This window comes from Lepisma saccharinum, chromosome 14 (genome assembly GCF_977018435.1).
Source record: "Lepisma saccharinum chromosome 14, izLepSacc3.1, whole genome shotgun sequence".
NCBI classification, from domain to species: domain Eukaryota; kingdom Metazoa; phylum Arthropoda; class Insecta; order Zygentoma; family Lepismatidae; genus Lepisma; species Lepisma saccharinum.
In genome coordinates, this window is record NC_139242.1 from 59,593,545 (window position 1) to 59,615,607 (window position 22,063).

The 22,063-nt window shown below is 37.2% G+C and overlaps 2 protein-coding genes across 5 annotated transcripts in view; one reads left to right on the forward strand and one right to left on the reverse strand.

The window, feature by feature from the left end:
• The first annotated feature begins 1,064 nt into the window (after positions 1-1,064).
• Positions 1,065-7,999, forward strand: LOC145998934 (acyl-coenzyme A thioesterase 13-like). Its single transcript, XM_083135731.1, has 3 exons — positions 1,065-1,158; positions 2,302-2,486; positions 5,217-7,999. The coding sequence occupies exons 1-3, from the start codon at positions 1,066-1,068 to the stop codon at positions 5,368-5,370; spliced, it is 432 nt and encodes a 143-aa protein (XP_082991857.1). The 5' UTR covers position 1,065; the 3' UTR covers positions 5,371-7,999.
• Positions 8,000-13,626: 5,627 nt separating this feature from the next.
• The window catches only part of Pxn (Peroxidasin), a 490,196-nt gene continuing 481,759 nt past the window's right edge, over positions 13,627-22,063 (reverse strand). For all 4 annotated transcript variants that reach the window (XM_083135735.1, XM_083135733.1, XM_083135736.1 and 1 more), the window contains 2 exons: positions 21,346-21,803; positions 13,627-18,190 (listed from right to left, as the gene is read on the reverse strand). In XM_083135735.1, the coding sequence (XP_082991861.1) occupies positions 18,098-18,190; positions 21,346-21,803 (551 nt within the window). In that variant the 3' untranslated portion in view covers positions 13,627-18,097. The remainder of the gene's footprint in view (positions 18,191-21,345; positions 21,804-22,063) is intronic.

The following is a 22,063-nucleotide window of genomic DNA, read 5'->3' on the forward strand; positions in this document are numbered from 1 at the left end:
GAGGGGGCTTGGACAAACTCAAGGATTCAGCTGTGCGGACGACGATAGCATAATACCCCCTACACGGATGTATCCCCCAACATTCACACTTTTACACTTTTCAATTGTTGCAGTTTCTCAGTTTCTTATCATCTGGACAAACACAAATACCCATGCCTTATCCGGGACTCGAACCCGGAACCCCTGGCATTGTAGCGCGATCTGCTAACCACTCCGCCACAGAGGTCTACACCACTCGGCCACAGGGTCCGGCACAAATAAATTGAATTCGATTGAGTAAATATATTTTTAAAAAGCACAGCTCTTATTTGTACTTCTTCAGCGGACTTACTTTGTCAAACAAAAGGAAGTATGCAAGCTTTTACAATCACAATCTAATCCTCTTTTCCCATCCTTTCTATGTTGCCTAGTTTACCTCGCGATGAGCATTTTGTGGTTGATATGAACGTCCACAGGATTTTTTTCAGGGAGAGGCAAGCAGGATATTTTTTCCAAGGGGCAAAGGCGGTACATTTTCCCCCATAATACTGTTTCTCCCTAAAAAAAAAACACCCATTCAGCTTGAAGTTATCATCTTCCTGTAATGCCATTCTAATAATTATCGTAAATTACTGGGACTGGAGTGAAATGATATGTGTGAAATACAAAATTTTAGGTTGAGATTAATTTTCTGGGAGGGAGAGGGGGCGTGACTCCCCTTCCGGACGTCAATGAGTTGGAAACTTGCAGTCACATATGAAACAAGCGCATGAACAAGCGGGCCGCAGTTCGTAGTATGTCTATGCGCAGTTCCTAGCCGTCGAATTTTCTCAAAACTTTTTCAAGTACCATTTATTTCATTAATTTAATGAGGGAAATAATCAATAACACAAGTTCACAACTCCAAAATAGATGCATAAATTGAACTCAAAACTACAGTTATCCGAAAATAATAATAATTATATAATAATCATAATTGATCCAAATCCAAACACAATTTAGTTGCATCTAGCGTAATTCAAGAGAACTTTTTACAGCACTTTTTTTCATCAGAAGGTTGGCAATGCTGATTGTATTGCCGGCACCATGGCAAATGGTGGAAATTACGCTTTGAAGTTGATAAGAAGTATATGGAAATATAATATTGAAGGCGGTAGTTTTGATAGAGTGCTTGAAAAGGTACTTTAATATTAATTCAATTTCCATTGTTTACATCATAATTCTGTTTTGCAATCTCACATTGCATCACTACGTAATTGCATTGCCAAGTTATCCTTCCTTAATGTTTTATGTTTGTATTTTTTTCCGAGGATGATGAATATTTAATTTACCAAGGTAATACTAATAATATTAATGATTTCCCAAAATTTGCTTCAATTGTAGTTCAGTACCACACAGGTGCTCTTGTTCTAAATTTTATGACACTCAATTGTGCTTAATTGGTTAATAATAATGGCGTATTCACGTTAAGTTTTGCAGTTGCCGCTTGTTCAATAATATGAAGCCACCAACATTATTTAAAATTGTTCTTTGTGATTGTGAGAGGTATTGTATTCACATAAAATTCTCACTTGTATAAAAAAGGGTAACGATAGTATAAGCTGACTGGGAGATTGAATATCCAGTGAGGTGCGAGTGAAAATTAATATCTATGTGAAAAAGTTTGAAGAATTTCATACCCTAATGATTGCCCAAAGGTACTGGTTACTAATCTTGAAACTTAGATAAAATGGTGGTTTGCAATTTATGTTAACATAAATACATACTTTCAATTCATACCAATGGTGCAGTAGTTGACATTTAGTACACTCAAATATATCATATCCAACTCCACTATTTTATTTCGTATTATTTATTGTTTTTCAAGTCAGATTTTTATACTTGTGTTTTTTTAAATAAAAGGATGACATTTCTCCTGGAATAAAGGCTTCTAAGTAATTCAAAGATGTTTGGTAGCCTTTCATATTGTAGTAAAAAAAAAATCTTTACGATTACAAACAAATCTTGATCCAGGAGAATAATTTTGAGTTGTAATTTAATTTACTCATGGTACTACTAAAAGTACGTAAGCATATAAAAGTATGGTGTAAAGAATGAATGGCCAGTTTTTTCTTTGTGCAGCAATTGATCCTGCACCAGTAACTTTTCTAATTACTTATTTAAATTATTGTAATAGCTACAGTGTTGTGTTTTGTATTTTCCCCTCATGAAATTATCATTTCTCTTAGTACTGTTGAGTAGTGATATTGAAAATGCAATCCATTTGAGATTCGTAGTAATTGGGATATTACATTGGATGCAAAAAATTCTAATTTCTCTTAGGTGAAAATAGTATCTGCTGGAGGGGGGAACTGTGTAGCCGAAATGTGTGTTGAGAGAGAACATGAAAATAGGGGCTCAACCCTTCACGGTGGTTTCAGTGCAACCTTGGTTGATGTCGTGTCCACAATGGCTCTGATGACCACAGAGAAACAGGCTCCTGGTGTGTCCGTTGACCTTTCTGTCACGTAAGTTTTACATGGCTATATGTTATACTTGCAAGAGGCATGGTAGTCTGGTTTGTAGTAGGACCACTTATGTGAAAGTAGTACATGTGGACCTCAACATGTGTAAACCTAATGTAAACATGCACATGTGTAAAAATACCCAAATTGTACATTATCTCATACCATTATCATCCATAATGCCATTTCCTTGTAATCAAGAGATCCCAGTTGAGGTACATAGTAGTTCGGATTCCACCTTGAACTGTAGGGCCAGTCCCAATTAGCCTATTGGTGCATAAAAGTGGACTTAATAGATAATGGTTTTGAGTTTTGTTTTATTTGGAGCCAGAACTTGCCCTTTGCACTCAAAATGTTTTTTTTATTCAAAGGTGACCCTTTACATCATTATGTGAAAAATTCTTGGATCCTTTATTACTTAATTTATTTTTCAACTTGAGAATATTTAACCTATATAAGAAGTTGCAGAATAATCAATCTGTACTTATTATTAAGGTGGTATACATTGGTCTGAGTAAAAGCAAGTTAGAGTAGTCTACTCTGTTTCCGTACATGACTCCAGCAAGTACTGCTACAGTAGTTGGAGTAATCAAGTGGCTGTCCAAAGCGTGCCTCCCTCACATGACCAATGGAAATAACTTCTCACATCTGTAGAGTAATCTAAATGGCAAGTGTAGATGTTGGTTAAATCTAGAGTTGCCAGACGTCCCATATATGCGGGATTGTCCCCCTTTTTAAAGAAATGTCCCGATATCCCGGAAAATGCTCTCGGGACACCCATTTGTCCCGTATTTAGCTAAAGAAATAATAAGTGAACGAGAATAAGTCATGTTCTGCATTTTATAGTAATGCACTGGGAAAAAATGTCCTCTTAAAGGATGCCAAGAGTTCACTCAAATATTAATATATTTTGTTATAATGTTAAAAATTAGGGATTAACAATGCTTTAAACAATTGATTTTGTAATTTTTAAAAATGTAAAAAAAAAATAATTTAACTATATCCATGCCTATATAATCTGCATGTCCAGTTTTTTTTTATTTTAAAAATCTGGCAACCCTAGTTGAGTCTATAAATCTGAATCGTAAAGTTTGTGGATCTGTAAAGGACATGAGCTTGACTGGAAAACACATTACCAAAATAAATAAAACAGTGTGTGTCAGAGTTGAAATAAAGCTTAAAAAATACAATTCATATGTGTAACTACAGGGTGTTCCACTAGCTTTCGAACCTGAAAAAAACGTTATAATTTCCTGTCTTGGAAATAACCGCGACGCAGTTCTTCATCGTCCAGCTGATTGACAAATGCACTGAAGATGTGTAAGTAAACTTGTGTGTTTTTAATGTATCTTCAAAGAAGATTAGTCCAATGATACGCTGTCGGGAAATTGCACACCAAACTGCCACCTTCAATGGTCCTTTACGGTGTCCAAATTCACATTGAACGGTCTGATACGATCCCGATATCCAACATTTCCCCCTGGTGCCACCTACCATCTTTGTTTTGATGCGTGCGTTTATTTTCAACTCTGCCTCGTGTTCAGCATGAAACAAGGTATGTGTATTGTGAATTTCATTTTCCTATGTATGTTTGTTCGGAAATTCTAACGTTTTTTTTCGGGTTTGAAAACTAGTGGGACACCCGTTATTTTAGAGGCTTGCATACATTGTAGAAGGTAAAAGTTCATTATTTTCATTCATGTAGAATACAAGTACAACCAGACAAGATCTCCACTTTGTACATGATATCGTCATTAATGACCACACAACAACTCATTCTACTATACCACTGAATGAAATATGTGTAAACAATTACATGCCAACAAAGAAGTGAGTAGAGGGACATGCCCAGCAAATTGCCCCAGTTACTGGCTAAATGTGAACCAGTCTTTAGGAAAAGATGAACTTATATATTTGATAATTAAATGAAAACAAAATATTTTTGTATTTATTTTGTGGAGTTTTGGTCTCTCAATATATTAAGGATATGCCGATGAAAAATAAATAATGTACCAGTTGGTGAGGAACACAAAGATAACCAACAATCTCATTAATTTGAGTGGCTTTGGATAAAAAAAGAAAATAAATATAATTACAAATTAGGGTAAATGAATTTTGGCTTACTTTCATGGAAGGATTGCACATTCACGATCCCCTGCCCTCTTTACTCAGGGTTATTCCAATCCAAATCATTCAGCCATAACTACCTGAGATTTGTAAGAAATTTGGGGCATGGTATATTTAGACATACAAAGAAATCATAACTTTCAATTACTGAATACCTACCGTTTTAGAATTTAGATCCCTTAAACTTGTATTTTTCATGAACATTTATTATCATACAATTTTGAATTTCATAAAGATTCAAAACATTGCCCCCACCCCCATGTCTTTTTTTCAATTATTTTCTCCACACTTGGGCAAAGTCATGTAAGTCTAGCGTGGAATTGTCTTGAACAGATCCCCTTGAATTGAATTGAATTTATTGCTGGGCGAGATTCAGCATCAGCTGGTCTATCATCTAATCCCCTTGCAGTAGCTTTGACAGACAATTCCACACGGATAAAATGTCGTTGAAAATTTGGGAAACCAGAGCTGGCTCACTACCTCAGTTGGTAGAGGAATGGTACGGTGTGTTGGAGTTCTGGTTGAGCCTGTATTTTTCACTGAAATTTCTATGTAGTACCTCTCCTATGTGTGCCAAATTGTAAGGTTACCACGGTTCCTCTGCAGGTTTTTGAAAGCTGCCCGTCCAGGGGATGAAATAGTGATCGATGCGAGAACTTTGAAAGCTGGGAACAGGTTAGCCTTCCTTTCTGTGGACATCAAGAACAAGGAAACAGGAGAACTCATTGTACAGGGGAAGCACACTAAGTTTATAGGCTAATGTTAACATGTTGATGAATAGCAGGTGAATAAGTATTACAAGTCCAGGCTCATACTGAACTTTCCATAGTGCAAAAAGAATAAAGATCTGAAAGGGAAGAAAATGGTGATTACCACCACCTCCATAGAATGGCCCAGTTGAGGGAGAAAGGTGGAAGTGCAGATGCTGTTAGTCAAGGTAGTGCATTATATGATGTTCCTAGGTTAGGAGTTCCAAGAAATGATGAAAGAAAGTGGTACAGGGTCAGGAATGATGTGATAAAATATCTAGTGGCAAACTTAAGCCCAAGTATGAATTTATTAGTTACAGTTCAATACTTGTTGATATACTGGTTATGTAACTTTTTTCTTCGGCATGGTGACTCAAGGAAACAGATGTCTGCTTTATTTAGATGTAATTTTGAAGGATTAATTTTCTGGAAAGAAGTGTGTTAACATTTATAAGGCTGAACTAGACAACTTCAAAACCCCATCAAAATATGTTTTACTCCAGGGTCAGGTACCACTAGTCCATGTTTGAAATTGATGGTGACATCCTATGAGCACAAAAAAGCCCACGTTTGTCCCACTTTTCCCTTTTTTTAGCAGGAAAGTAGAAAGTGTCTACTGTTTGAGAAAAAGTCCTTATCAACTTTCCAACTCCTTTGTATATTTTTTCTCCACCTTTGCCTTCAAAGCTTCTAGGTCCAGTCCCATGTCATTGCATTTGTTTTCCCATTCATTTAATGTAATCATCATCCATCCCTGTTAGGCTGGAGAAAGAGAGAGAGATAAGCATCATCAAATAACCAAATACGAGGGGCGTACTATAATGATTTACACTGTTTTTTTTTTTTTTTTTTCAGGTCCCATGGTCCACCATTCGAGAAGTGAGGACTGGCATATGAAGCTATGAGTCTAGTCTACTGATTGCAGGCAGCAATCCTGCTGTGTGAACACCAGGAAACCTTTTTGGGCACTGCTGCCTGCAATCTGTAGACTAGACTCGTAGCTTCATGTTCCAATCCTCTCTTCTCGAATGGTGGACCATGGGACTTGAAAAAAAATAAAAAATAAAGTGTAAATCATTATAGAACGCCCCTTGTACCAGCAAACTAGCAGAATGTTCATGATAACTGTTGCTGTTCCAAGATTTCCAGGTTACTGGGAAGACAAGCTAATGACCGACGTAATGACAACATAAAATATACAGAACCCACTATTCAGAAAGCATTCAAATTTTCTTTTTCATATTGCAAATTGATAATTATTGAAATCTGAAAACATGAAAGATGCATTAAAACAGGAATTAAAAAGAAAGATGATGTTACTCTTCTCCTACTATTTGACATATAAAACTAAATACAAGGCTTGGTGAGAAACTGGCATGTCTTTTTTTTGGGGGGGGGGGCTTTCAGATAAATACAGCAAACAAGACTGTCAGGGATCCTGATTGAATTAAAAGTTAAAAGCTGTGATTAATTTAAATGTATGTTATGGAGCTGGAATTACAGCAGCTGATGTGACACCACCAAGATTTCTATCACACATGTAGAAAGTGTGTTTTCTTTATGTTTGCCTTATATTTCATCAATACTCTGTGTGCTACAAGTGGTCATTTTGCATCATAATGTACATGGTAGACATTTTCCCCTGTTGAGGATTGTACACTAATTCCCACTTACCATAATGACTATTCTTGTAGACTCCTTTAAACGTCCTCCATTTCCCCAATTGGACGGAAAACTACAACCATAAATCTTGGGGTGAAGTACACACACAAAGGAAGCCTAGTTCCGAGTTGCCCAGCCCCTTGCCACTGTCCAGGACAGGAGAGGGTAGCAAAGGCAAGCAGTCTTCCCTTGACTGTTTTTTCAAGAGTGGTGAAGGATTCAGTTCAGTCTCTTCTAGCATTGATTACACAAAATACCAGTGTCAGTAATATTTCAAGTAAAGCAAAACTTGATCAAATCTCAAAATTTTCGTACCTTATACTCCTTATTATAATATTGTACATATTCTAACTTATTCGCAAGAAATGTAAAATGATATCTAGTTCAATGAGAGACTGATTGAGTTTTTTTTATTTTTTTTTAAAGTACACTGTATGGGTGTACCTTGTGACTGCCCTTTCATCAATTTCATCCAATCATTACTCATCCTCATCTTCGCGATTAGCCAAAAGTGGCAGAAAAGCAAAGTAAAATAAACAATCAATGAATCAATGTCCACTTCATACCCAGCAAGGCTAATCGTCACAAAAAGAACATAATACATGAAGAAATTTACATTTAATAAAGCAGACATTTGCAAGATGAGTTACCTGTACAAGACCCTTACGCACTTTAAATTTCATTTTACTCATTTGGAGATTTGGTATAGAGATGCATTTCAAAGGTTTACACACACACACCTATTTATATCATTCGTTTTTAAACTCACTCTGCTTGTAACCAAACAGAATAGTAATTATTTTTAGTATTATTTAGCTGTTTCACAAAAGTGTATTCCATCTCCAGGACTAGAAATCACTCTTGAAGATTGCATTTATTAGTAGAGTAACATTGTTTCTAACTGTTGAAGAGACTCAAATGAACCAGAAGATGATATTTTCCTGGGAAATACTCAATACAGTTCTTTAATTATTTGTTTTATATTATATATATATATATATATATATATATATATTATATATACACACACACACACACATACAGGTAATGGACGGACAAAATAATATGAACACCAATGCAATTGCAGAAAACTTGTATTTGTAGGGGGTTGGGCCCCCCCTTGCCTGAATGACAGCTTGTATCCTACGTGGGATAGACAAATAAAGGTCCTGTACAGTGTGAACTGGAATACGTAGCCACTCCTCGCACAAAACAGTCTCAAGTTCCGAAAGTGTCATTGGAAGTGGAAACCGATTACGCACTTTGGCCTCCAAAATACCCCACAAAGGCTCAATGATGTTAAGATCGGGGGACTGTGGACACCAGATGAGATGTTCTACCTCATCACTGTGCTCATCAAACCATGCATCAACGCACCTAGCAGTGTGAATAGGGGCGTTATCATCTTGGAAGATGGAGCATGCATCGGGAAACGAAGTCTGAACCATGGGATGGAGGTGGTCACCCAGGATGGTGCAGTACTTCTCTGCGTTGATTCTCCCACGCAGGACGACAAGTGGGCCAACACCATTCTAAGATATAGCCCCCCAAACCATCACAGACCCCCACCATGTTTCACGGTAGGCACGGAGCAGTCAATATCAAATGCTTCAGCAGGAGTTTTCCACACACAAACACGTCCTGTGGTCTGAAATAATGTGAAAGACGATTCGCTTGACCATATCACATGTTCCCATTGCTGCTGTGTCCAATTCTTGTGCTCTTGGCACCACCTTCTTTGTGTCACTGTATTACGTGGAGTCACCAACGGTTTGGGGATGTCAACTCTGCCATGAATGTTCACAGAATGCAGCTCCCTTTGAATGGTTTTCGTTGATACAGGGTCCTGGAGGTGATTGTTCACTTCTGCGGTTATCTGGGACAGTGTTGTCTTGTGCTTTCGAGTCACTATTCGCTTCAACATACGTCGATCCCTGTTGGATAACTTTGTTTTTCGCCCACTATTCTCCTTTGCAGACGTTGTCTTTCCATGTTGTCTGTAGGCTGTCAGAACAGTTGACACTGTGCTCCGTGCTACACCAACAAGTGTAGCTGTTTTTGTCACAGATGCTCCAGCCAGGCGGGCTCCTATGATCATGCCTCTTTTGAAGTCTGAAAGGTCGGACATACCTGCATTTGACGGATAGCTGACTGCTCGCATGCAACTCTCACACCAGCTTCTGATAGACTGATATGTTTGTTTTCATCACCACTAGATGGTTGAAATCTCTGCTGAGTGTTTTTCCTTTTCCACGATGGCGTATATAGGCCTTTGCAAACCAAGGTGTTCATATTATTTTGTCCTGTATATATATGAATGAATGAAGGCCTTAGGGATAAAACATGGTAAGAATTCATTATGTTCATTAAGCAGAAAGGTTATTAGAAGCTATTCTTCAAATAAACTGTTTTTGTGTTGTGTTTACCAATGTCAGACACATTCAATGAGTTCAATGCAAATTGCATGATATGGCAATTGCACATGAAAATTGTAAAGGCTTTTTTTTACCTTTTAACTCAATAATAACAAAAATGCCACCATATTTTACTCCCAAGCCTTTCATGTATAAAGAGAGCTGATGCATTTTCAATGTGATTGTGTTTTCTGAAAAATGCTTTACAGTTGTGTTAAAGAAGAAAAAAAAACTATTTTTATAAGATGGATGTAAATTATTTTTAGGCTGTAGAACTATAATGTATAATACGAGGCATGTCCCGAAAGAATGGCTAGTATTCATAAAGAAAAATGTATTTGACAACACGTCCACTACAGATTATTTAGTGTTACACGAGTTATTTTTCCACAATTTTCGGCATTGTCAAAACACTTGTTAAGTCTAGGTACTAGCTTCTGTATTCCACAGTCATAGAATTCTGCCGCCTGCTGCTGGAACCACGTTTCAACTTCGTTCTTGATCTCTTCATTGTCCTGGAAGTGTTGATCTGCAAGATGTGTCTTAATTTCCTGTACCCTAATGTACGAGTTTCAGCTTCATGAAGCGTTGTCTTAGACACTTCCGGAATGATTTCGAACAATTGCTTTGTGGATATCTTCTGGGCACTCGCCTTTTGCATGGAGAAAACTTATGACGGAGCGCACTTCAAATTTGGCGGGATTCTGAACTGGCGCAGCCATTGTCAGTACGTGTTACTCGAACTAGACTCGAGGTAACAATGACGAACTGCCGCGAGACGAAAGCGGAAGGAGAAGTGGAAGGTCAAAGCCAGTGTTGCCAACAAACACACTAAAACATCACCTTTTGGCCTATACGGGCTGTAACCTTTCTTTCCGGATACACCTTGTACTTATGAAGATTGCATCAGCTTTATCTAATTTGTTTACCAAACATGAAATCAGCAAACTTGCACTCGCTGTGTTTGAGTTACAAGAAAATAAGTATTCTCCTTGAGCACCATTTGTGCCTTGGTACGTTTGAGCAAATTTATGTATTATGCTGTATTTATAACTTGAATAGTTTGTAAACACCTATGATGAATAAGTCCGTTACGTACATGTAGCTAAGTACATGGATGAATTTTCTCAGTATCAAGCTGTATTTTTTAAAATTGTTAAACACATGAAGCTACAGAAAAATAAATTATTGTCAAGTTTGATATTTTTTCAATTGTTAGCAACCAATGTCAGTTCATTAAGCAAGTGCAGCGTTGAAAAAATGTTGACAACTTGATATTACTATTGGATTGAAAAATAATGGTTCACACAAGTTTGGACTCCAATTAAAAATTAACCAGTAGACCTACATAAAAACGAGTTACATCAAAATTTAGCTTATTCAATTCCGAGTTAAGATATGGTAACAATTTTTTTATTGGCCGCGGTGGCTCAATCGGTAACGCGTCTGACTACCATGCTAAAGGTCCCGGGTTCGATCCCCGGCCGGTTCAAATCCGGGAACTTTTCTAACGATGGAAGCGGCCCCGGCGTCCACCCAGCGTCGAATAACATGGGTACCTGGGGGAAACCCTGGGGGGTAAAGGCGGTCAGGGGCGTGATGCTGATCACATCACCCCACTCACGACCGGATCAAGAAAGTGTGGGGCGTTACCCCCACACCCCCTATACGCCTTCATGGCGTGGTGCTATGCACAGGGGAACACTTTACCTTTTTTTTTTTACTTTTAACAATTTTTTTTTTGGTCGAGAATGTTTTTTAATTTTTTTTATCGTTGTGAGTCTTTGAAATTCTATAAATAAAGAACTTGTAGTCTGACCGTGATAAAAATTTAAATACAGCGCAGGTAGAAATGTTTTAAAAATCCTGCAGGATTCTAAAAACCTAGAACTTTTAAAGTAATTGGTTTATTACAACGAAATATTGTTTGTTACACAGAGGAAACTTTAAAATTAATGTTTGATGTGGTTTATTACCAGATCTCCAGCTGGGCACCATTCACATCCAAACACACTTGAATTTCTTTGTTTGAATCTGAGAATTACGTTCCGACAGTGCTCATCTGGAATGATGTGAATCACATCACGTATCTTGAACTTCAGTTCATCAAGATCTGTCTGTTTCTGTGCATACACCTGGGTCTTGACATGTCACCACAGCCAGTAATCGCAAGGCGTAAGGTCTGGTGACCTTGCGGGCCAAGGTGTGGGTCCTCTGTGGCCAATCAATCTCTCCCCAAATTGACCATCACGAACCTCAAGGTCAAAGTGTGGGCACCATCTTGCTGGAAGTGGACCTCATTGATGATGCTTAACCACTGGGACAAGGAATGTCTAACATGTTCAGGTAGCTGGCACCGTTCACAGTGTCCTCGAAGATGGAAACTGTGCACCACACTGACCTTGGGGCTATCCCGCTTGTGTGTGTCAAACTCATGTGGATTCTCAACCCCCTAATTTCCGCAATTGTGTCTATTCACTTTTTCTGAAACGTGGCCTCATCAGAGAAAAGAATGAGAGATTGAAGGGCATCATCATCATTTACTCAGGTTAACATTAATTCACAAAATTCGTTCCTCATGTCACAGTCCTCTTCTATCAGATCATGCACAAATCTCAAGTTGTAAGACCTGGCTTTCACTTTCTTGGGTAAGATACTGTAGAATGTAGACCTCGTCACTCCCAGTTCCAAGGATCTTCCTTTAAGAGATTTCATTGAACTCCATTGCTTGCTCTCCTGCACTGCAGGAGGAGTTTTTTCCAAATGTTGTTTGGAACCTTCTCCACACCAAAACACAAGATTTTAACTCTGCAAACCATAACATGCACCGAGCTTTTTTCTGCATCAATGCCATCTTGGAATCTTGTGATCACCTGCACACGTCATTCAGCAGTGTTTTATTTAAATTTTCCTCTGTGTTAAAAAACAATATTTCATTGTAATAAACCTATTACTTTAAAGCTATAGCATTTTAAAATCCTGCAGGACTTGTAAAATACGCTGTACAATTCTTCATTTTCAGATTTTTTATATCTACCAACAAAAAAAACTTATGTGAAACAACTTAGTATTGTTATGATTAGTAAGACCCTGAAATGTTGTTCCAAAAAACCTTCATACTCACTCACGTAAGTAGTGTTAAATTTAACTCTATACAATTTAACATTATTTATTTTGGTTTTGAAGCTCTTTGCTACCATTTTGAAAACCCATTATCATTGTCAATTCACATTGCGAAACAGATTTTATACAGATTTTTTTTTTTTAGTGGAGTAGTAGCGATGTGTGTTGAAAGTGGCAACATCACATGTGCTGTCACTACAGTGATATCCGTTGAACTATGAAAACTGCAGGCTGTCGCTGCGAACAGTGTCACCACATTGAAAACGCATGTTATTCACAAATTTCAACATATTTTGTGCTTAAAAAATTAAAAAAGTACAGTGAAAATCCAACATTGTTGTGTTTTATGCTTAAAAATTAAATGTGCCACATTTATGCATGTGCAACATGCACGTTTTCCAAAATTTTATTGAAAAGAAAACTATGATGAAAGGTACATGAAACCACATGTAAATCAATATTTTCCATGATTTTTGATCTTCTTTTGGAACGTTTTGCATCCACGAATGTAACATTTTGCAATTCTTGCAGATACCAAATGTGCACCTGGAAAGAGCCGGAATATTGATATGTTTTCCACGAGAAACATTTTGCATTACCGAGCAAAGTGACATGATTTTTGTGGAGATCGAGCAGTCTCTTTCTGTCACATGGGATCCATAACATCGGTATTTACTTTTTGAGACAAACGTTTGTACTACCGAGTGTGCACTACAATCACACAGGAGCCATATATTGCAACAAATAATGGAAAATCACTTAATCAAAACTTGTTTCCAGTGTATGAAATGGCAACGATCAATTTAAGTTTGGCAGAGAACATCCCACTTGTCTAAATCTAGTTTGTTTTGGTTGTCTCATACTGTTCCTCTTCTGAAATCGTATCCTGGAGAATTACATATTTCAACGAATGCTAAAAGAACTGCTTTCCACAATTCAAGCATTCTGAAACTGAAAGAAACTAGAAAAACACATATTAATAGCGGAGTGAAGAACTTTGAGGGAGAAGGTTTAAGAAAATACAAAAGTTAGGTCTGTTGAAAAATAAGAGAAAATGAAACAGACATCTCTGATGAAACATGAAATATATTTAACACATTTTACATCATTCTTTACAACCAAGCTTGACATAGAAGTACAACAATGGCTAGTTTCTCTACACAATATTATGTGCATTGAATTCACAGGACCACCACATACCTCATTGATTACAGGAGCAAAAAATTAAATCAGCACAAAGCAAATAAAAGTTAATGTCATGGCAGTGTTGTAGCTCAAAGCACAAGACTGTTGTAAACGGAACAAAGTTTACAAAAAAATAAGAAGAAAAAGCTCTATCATGCTGGTTCCAATAAATTCAGTCTAATTTTTATATTTCAATTGATCGGAGGCTTAATCTATCTAAACGTTTTGCATCAGATTCCAGTATTACCTGCGCTGCTTGGTGGTTATTGAGAAAACTAATAAATGATATTGTTGCTTATAAAATAAAATAAATGGAAAGTTCAATTTATTTCAGGATAAATTTAGGCAGTGTTCCTAACTGCGAAAGCATGGCTGTCAGTGATGTGACATTTTAGCTTATATTGCTTGTAAATGGATGAAATACTCTGTTTGAAACTACACTTGAATAGAGAACGGTTATCAAAAGGTTGAAATCATGACCAACAGAATAAGCAACCTCACTTTGTGCTCTATTCCCATATTTGCAGTTTTTCCATGTTTTCTTGTTATAAGCTACTGAGGTAATGAAACAAGGAACTGAAGTTTGAATGCCCACTTTTAAATACACGCTGTTGCAAAATCACAGATTTACTAAATATTAGGCAGTGAAAATCATACGTGTTCAGGCAACTTTAGCAGCCTTCACTTTGATCAGTTGACGTAGGGACTTGAACTTCAGTCATCTGATTACTAAACAGCAAGTGACTACAAGAAGGATCCTTGCTACTGGCCTGAGATGATAGAAAATTAAAATTCAGTTTTGTTCTGTGGAAGAAATTGGTTCAGGTCATGGGCAGGCTCCAGACAAGGCAGGGAGGGGTCATTGCCTCTCCCTTGACTTCAGATTTTACATTTATAAGTAGGGCTTGGATGTTAATGATCTAAACATTCCTGGAAATTATCTTAAGGGTATTAAAAAATGTATGCTTGAAATTTTCATAAATGGCAAAAAGTCATGGTTATTGTGAAAATCTAGAAGTAAATGTGACTAAAGTGCATCAAATGACCATGGAGTAAAAAATTGAACAAAAAGTGAAAAAGAATATGATGATAATTATTTCTTATTAAGTTATAATAACCACTAATATTGATTATATTATGACTAATACAATCGTAAGTCTATTTTATATCAACTTTTGATTCCCCCTCAAAAAAGTTCTGCAGATATCGTCGCGAATCGATTTAATGTACTTTATCTTCTCCAAGTTTGATGCCAATGATCTTGGATTTCTTTGGGGGTATCCAAGGAGAACATTTTGACTTTTTTAAAAAAGGATTAAACAAGTTAAAGGAGAGCTGCGGTAGTCTCGTCAGTAGGGTGTCCTGACTGCCACACAGGAGACCCAGGTTCAATTCCCTGGGTGGGTAATCCAAGGTCTGATTTTTACCCAGCCTTATCCCCACATAAAGTGGCTCTAGGGCTCACTCAGCCTCAAATCAATGAGTGCCTGGGGGTGACCTTGGAGGGTTAAGGTGGCTGGAGTGGGGTGCTGATCACATCATCTTCAAAATGGCAGAGATCGAGAATATGTGGGGCTCTATCCCCTAAATGTGCCTTCATGGTACAGTTAATAAAAAAAAATAAAAGTGCTCCCCTGTGCATAGCACTACGCCATGAAGGCGTATACAGGGTTGGGGGGGGGGGGGGGGGCGTAACGCACGATACTATATGCATTGGGAACTTACAAGTTAAAAGAAAGAAATTTTGACTTCCCTTTAGCTATAACGACTACAGTAGAAAAACAAGGAAAAAGGGAAATTTGAAGAGGACAGTTGAAACAAAGGAAACTATAGATGAAATGAAGGAACACCAATAAATTAGACTCAGTGAATAACATACAGACCATTGCTACATCTGCCATATGGATATATTAACAGTCTATTAAATTAATATTTCCAAGCCTTGAATATCATATTGAAACCAGCATAGTATACCTTTATTATGCATTGTTTGTTTTGCTTAATGTAACTTTCTACACAGGCACACACCATGCATTCATCACATACAATGGGGGGAGATGAAGAAATCACATTCTTTGATGAAATCTGGACTGGAAAGGGTTGAGGTGGCAGTGTTGATGCGGGGTTATTAAATAAATTAAATACTGGTAACAAAACACTGTAAATATCAAGACAAGTAGCACTTCTAATATAAGAGACAAATGCATTCTTTGTTATACCTTATTAAATGCTCTGAAATGACAACTATGGCAATGTTATGTACATAATTTTGCTCATTTGAGTATTGTTTGATAAGAGGTTCACCAATACATGTAGCGTTATTGTTTTGTATGTGTGACTTTTGATTTGTGCTAATTACTTATTGAAACAGTTCAAATTATACATTCTATTGGTATTCTCTTTGTTTGCTTCATGTTGCAGTGACATGCTTACATTCTGGTAGTAATGATTTTCAAAAGTCACTAAAATTTGTCTTTTGCAGTCTCCCAAATTGTTTCCTTTTCTTAAATTTTGACTTTGTTCTTTCAGGAGTGGTAATATTGTATTAATTAGGTGCAAGCTATCTAGAATTATGCTACAGGGATTAACAGAAGTGAGAATTTAACACTGGAGGCAATTTGCTAAGAATCTCTATATCTGAAATATATCCAGGAAATAAAATATGTTTGAAGTTGGAATAATAAATAGCTTTTTTTTTTTAATGTTAATGTATACTCAGTGTTATTTAATTTTGATTTATGTTATTTAGCATTCCCTTTCTGCCACTTTTGGCTAATCTAAACAATGAGGGATGATATGGTGAACGGACACTCGCAGAGAACACCCACGCCCAGGCTCGGATTCAAACCTGGGACCCCGGGCACCTTAGCATACACTGCTAACCACTCCATCACATAGGTTGGCTACTCAGCGTTATTCCAAAGTATTTTACACTAGCTGGGCTCCATAATGTACATTAGTAGTAGTACGTGCCAGTTTTAGTGGATGAGTGAATTTAGCTCACAATGCAAGCTCAAGAGTTAGATACTTAGCCAGGCCATGACTAAATTTATGTATGGTAAACTAGCATACATATGACACATCAAAATTGTCTTTTACCTATGCAAAGAGAGAATCAGCATTTACCTTACATTGGGAAGGTGGTCTTTATGCTCTGGTCCTTCATGTGGTTCTTGTCCAAGGCTTTTTTCCCCCTCCCATTTTTTTGCTTCAGAGACAAGATTCCCTTCCCCTTGCTTTCTCCCTTTTGTTGCAATTTTAAATCTATTAACAAGACTTCTAGTTAGTCGCCTCCAGTAAACATGATTTGAGTGCACAATTCTTGTGAGTACGGTTTGCAAGCACCCTGTCTCCCCTTTAGTGAGGGCAAAATAATAAATACAAAATAAACATGTTGGGGAACTCAAAAACAGATTCAGAATAAAGGTTAACTTTTGATTATATTATCTCTTGTTCAGAATGTAAATGTTTGTGTAGTCACATTCATAGTAGCACTACTATTTAAAAATGGAACAGTATAATTTTAACTGACGCTATTATTCTTCGTTACATTCCTCCATGCAAATTTAGCATTTTGATAGCAAATAGAAATTATCATTATTCTGCTAACAGTTATTTAAAAGTCACATTGCTATTAAACTATGAGTTACCAATTATTATTTACAATAGAATTACTGAACATAATCTAAACAAGCATCAGTATTGGTGGACCTCAAAGATGTGTAAATATATATTTACAAATATTACAAATACTGAGAAAATTAAGAACTACTTTGATTTAAAAAAAATGTCTTTCTACATCCACTTGAAATGTTAACATTGCTAGAAATGGCATCTTGACTATTTTCAACTGAAAGACGATGATGGGCCGAGAATAGTGACACACTAATATACAATTGGGAGTGGCATTGAAGCTATTAAAAAGTTAAAAAGTCTTCACATTTAAAAAAAAAGGAAATACCACGATAAGAGTAAAGTGCAAAATATCCACAGAAAATAAAAACACAAATCCATTTAGTACAATGGAAATCACAAAATTTCAGTCCATCTGGATTCTTTCCCTCTTCTCTTTGTTGAGGCCCTGATGCCTTTTGTCTTTGCTTTCATCATTGCAGGAGACATTCCTTGGCAGTTGTTTCGTGTTTTGACTAGTAATAAGAAGTTACAATTTCCTGCAATATTCAGCTCCAACCATTCAGTAAAGTTGCCTGGTTGCGACAGGCAGTTGTCACCTAAACCGTTCGAGCCTTCATTCTCCAATCGTGGAGAACGGAAGACCGAACAACTGTTTAAATGCATGGCACATCCAACAAGGTATTGTTTGTGAGCACGTTATGCTATTTACAGCATGATATTAACACTCGGGACAGCAGTGGCCTTTCCGCTTTGTTGGAGTTTCGCAGGTGACTTCAGGGCACTTGATTGTTGTGCATGTTATCTGCTTGCTCTGAAACGAAAGTGACATATCAGCATTTCGACAACGAAAATCCTTGCAGTTACAACACCAGCTCTTTCAGAGTTCCAGGATTATACAAGTTCTTCTTCTTTTAGTTATGTAGTTCCACAATCCGTTCACAATGACAAGGAAGTAACATTCAAAACTAAAATAAAGCACAGCACATGCAGGTGAAAATGATAGCAGATGTAATACGTCAAGTACGTGTATTCAAATAATATGAGAAGTAGTGTTGAGAATATTTATTCATTTTGACATCTAAGCATTCCAATGGAACTGTCCCGCAATGTGGGCATGCGGTATAAAGTGCAAGCTTTGAGCTCCGGCTATGGACGTGCACAGGTTTGTCTCTCCTTGGGGAAGCATAACAACTGTTATGGAACGAGTGACCACCCACCGTCATGAGGAAATTGGAGAGCTATGAATGAGTAGTGTAACCCAGTCATGGAAAACTACAACGACTGGGATTCGTGGTGCTGACCACACATCACCCCTTAACTGGTTGGATGAGGCTGGCAGTCGGTAGGTATGTCCCGCACAGGCTGTTACACAACATGTTTTTTTTTTTTTGTAACTATGACATCGATTTAAAATATTCATTCTGCAAAACTCCCAGACCCCTGAAAAGTATCAGCTGGCATTGGTTATTAAATTACCAACCAATACTTTCCGGTGCCACTACCATTGGCTCAGCCCTAATGAGAACTAAACTGCATGGTGTAATAGCCCTTCGAGGGCCAAGGCCTGCCAGGTGGCTTTTTGTTGAGTGAAGCATGGTCAGTCCATTTGCCGCTGTCTCCTGGATTTGGGGACTGGAGTCTGCCCTCCTCAATTGATGTCATATGTTGGGGCAACACCACCATTTTACAGCTTCCACTGGGGATTGAACCTTGGACTGCTCGCTGAGAGCAGTGTGTGATTCAACATTAATATATTAACAGTATCTCTGTACCAATCACCAGTGATCAGAACGCTACATTTTAATAGTAGCTTCGCTACAACTACAGCTACTCTTCCAAAAATGTAGCTTCGCTACAACTACAGCTACTCTTCCAAAAATGTAGCTTCGCTACAACTACAGCTACATGTACCAAAAAGTAGCTCGCTACGCTACTCCTGTTCCCTACTCGCTACTTCCCTACTTTTTACTTTAAAAAAAATATAGGTATTCAACATAAGCCCCTAGCAGTTGTATTTACTAGAAAATAGATTCAGTTATTTATTATCATTATACCCATCATTCTATCATTTTGGTAGCAGTGTTGCCGCAGTAACCTATTTTTACTGCAGCGTTTGAGAATGATGTGTGCATATATAAGTGGCAAAGTAATACAAATTTGATATCAGAGTATTACAATTAGGGTGTTACTCAAATTTGACATATTTTTTAATAAACATATGTTTATTTATGTTTTTATCAACACATTTGTATTGAAGATAAATAGCATATGGCCGAATTATATTGTCATTTGGTTCTCTGGATATCAATACTATTCATATACCAATGAAATAAATTACGTGGATGTCTATAATCTGCGATATCATTTATCATATAGATTATCCATATTGCCATTATCTTGTAATTAACGTAATATTTTTAAACCTCCTGCACAAGTAAGCGTTATTGTCGATTTTTTTTTTGACCCTGTTGCTGCATATAAAATTTACCTCAAAATTCCGAGAAGAAATGTAGCTGTAGCAAAATTTTCGCTACAACTATAGGAATTTTGTAGCTTCGCTACAGCTACAGTTTTTAAAATGTAGTGCTTGCTACTGCTACAGATACAAATTTTGTAGCTAACTACAGTAGCACGCTACTTCCGACCACTGATAATCACACAGTTGCATCCAGTTCCAGTTTTCAGTTGATTTGGAAAATTATGACTTGACCAGGATTTGAAGCTGAAACATGCCTCTACACCATACTTTACACACCACAGCTTCATGCATATGATTATTGTCTTTCACAGAGGACACTATGTCATCACAGCATGGTGCAGTGCACGGGGGATAAAGCACTAGAATTTGTCTCTGTAACATCTGCACTCTTTTACAAGTACACCTCAAAAATCCATGCCATGGAATAAATCAATAAAATAAGGTGAAATAATGCGAGAATTATATCCTCTAAGGCTGCACTGGACATTTGGCCATGCCTGAAGCAGTTTACGAAAATTTCCTCTTTCAAAAACTGCTATTATATTCTGAATTCTGAGGAACTGCATCTGCTTAGCATTTTTTCTAGAACATTTACATGAATCTGTGTGGTTTGCTTTCATGTTGCACGCTTTACACAGTGTGTATGAGACAGTCATATTTTCTCTTGTCATGAGAACTTGTTTTTGTTTGTCACTTCTGAGAAAGGTGCAAGAGAAATAAGCACTAGCCCACTTTCCACAGATATCTGCATGAGCACATGTGAATACTAAAGGTTAAAATTGAAAAGGAATGAATGCTTAATGCATCTTCTGTATTTTCATCTATTTTTTGCACTCTTAGTCTTAACAAGTGCCTAACTCAGATCCTCAGTTCAGGGATCTGTGTTAGAATTGATAAAACTTGAAAAATATAATCACTGCTTGGCTCTTGATTTCACTGTTGTACATGTACTATTGTGCAATCAGAAATAAATAATTGGTGTTGCTAGGGACTTAAATGTCTCTACTGATATGTTGAAGAAAAAATATGTTGAAATTCCTACAACTTATATCCCATCCTGAAGAAAAAAAAACAAAAAAAACTGCATCATGTATTGCCTTTTGATTTTTACGATATGACTGCCAAAAAGGAAATACATTTTTAGGAATTCTTTGTTTGTTTGTGTGAATTGTTGTTTTAAGTTCACTTTATGTACAGATAGGCTAATAGGGACCGAACCTGCAGTTTAAAATGGGATCCGAACCACTATGTGCCTCCACCGGGTATCGAACCCAGGACCCCTTGATTGCAAGGTGAGGATGCAACCACTGCACCATCGGGGAGGCCTTTTAGAAATTTATTGTTTCCATGCAACAGCAATATTCTGACTGTACAGATTTGGTAAACCTGGGAACCAAATGTTCTCTCATATATTATCACAAGTAAAATTGCCTTGCAAATGACAACTAAAGTCTGCTTCTGTGCAAATACCTGTAAGAAAAACTTACCTCACATTTACAAGTAGTGCAGTCATCCACGTTCCACAATTCATGATTCTTCCGTGGTTTCCCATCCTTGTCGAAGCACCTGGCATGTTTCTGCTTCTTACCTGGCCCACAATGATGCTCTAGTTTTCGTATCTTATGTTGCAGCTGACGTAAAGTTTTCTGGAAATTTTCTAGCACAGTCTCTATTCCCTCTATCCTCTCTTCGTCGAGCTCCTCTTCACTCGCATCAGTTATTTGCTTCAGGATTGTTTTCCTCTCCCCTAATTTAGCTTCTAAATGCAGTCCACTGTTTAGTAAAGTTCTGTTATCAACTACTGCTTTGTTAGAGCTTATGTTAGTAACCACATTGTCTAAATAGTTAACTGGCTTGTCCTCTGGGTACGAATGCTCCAAAGAGCGGCGAAGTCTGCCGGTTGGCAACCTTGTAATGGTGTTGAAATGTCCCGAGTTGGTGCAATCTGAAAATGAAGGAGCATTGTATTAGAATGTTTTTTATTCATGTCTTGCTAATTTTATTAAAAATAGCAGCTCTTGAATAACTTTGAAACATTAAAATATCACACAAACCTCACTGTTGAAGGAAAGTGCTTGTAAAGAAATAAACTGTTAGTATGAGAATATTTTTGCACAATGCAAGGTTTTTAATGGGAAAAAAGGTTCCAATTAAACAATTTAAATTACAAACATCACTGCTGAGACTAAAACAATACAGTGAAAT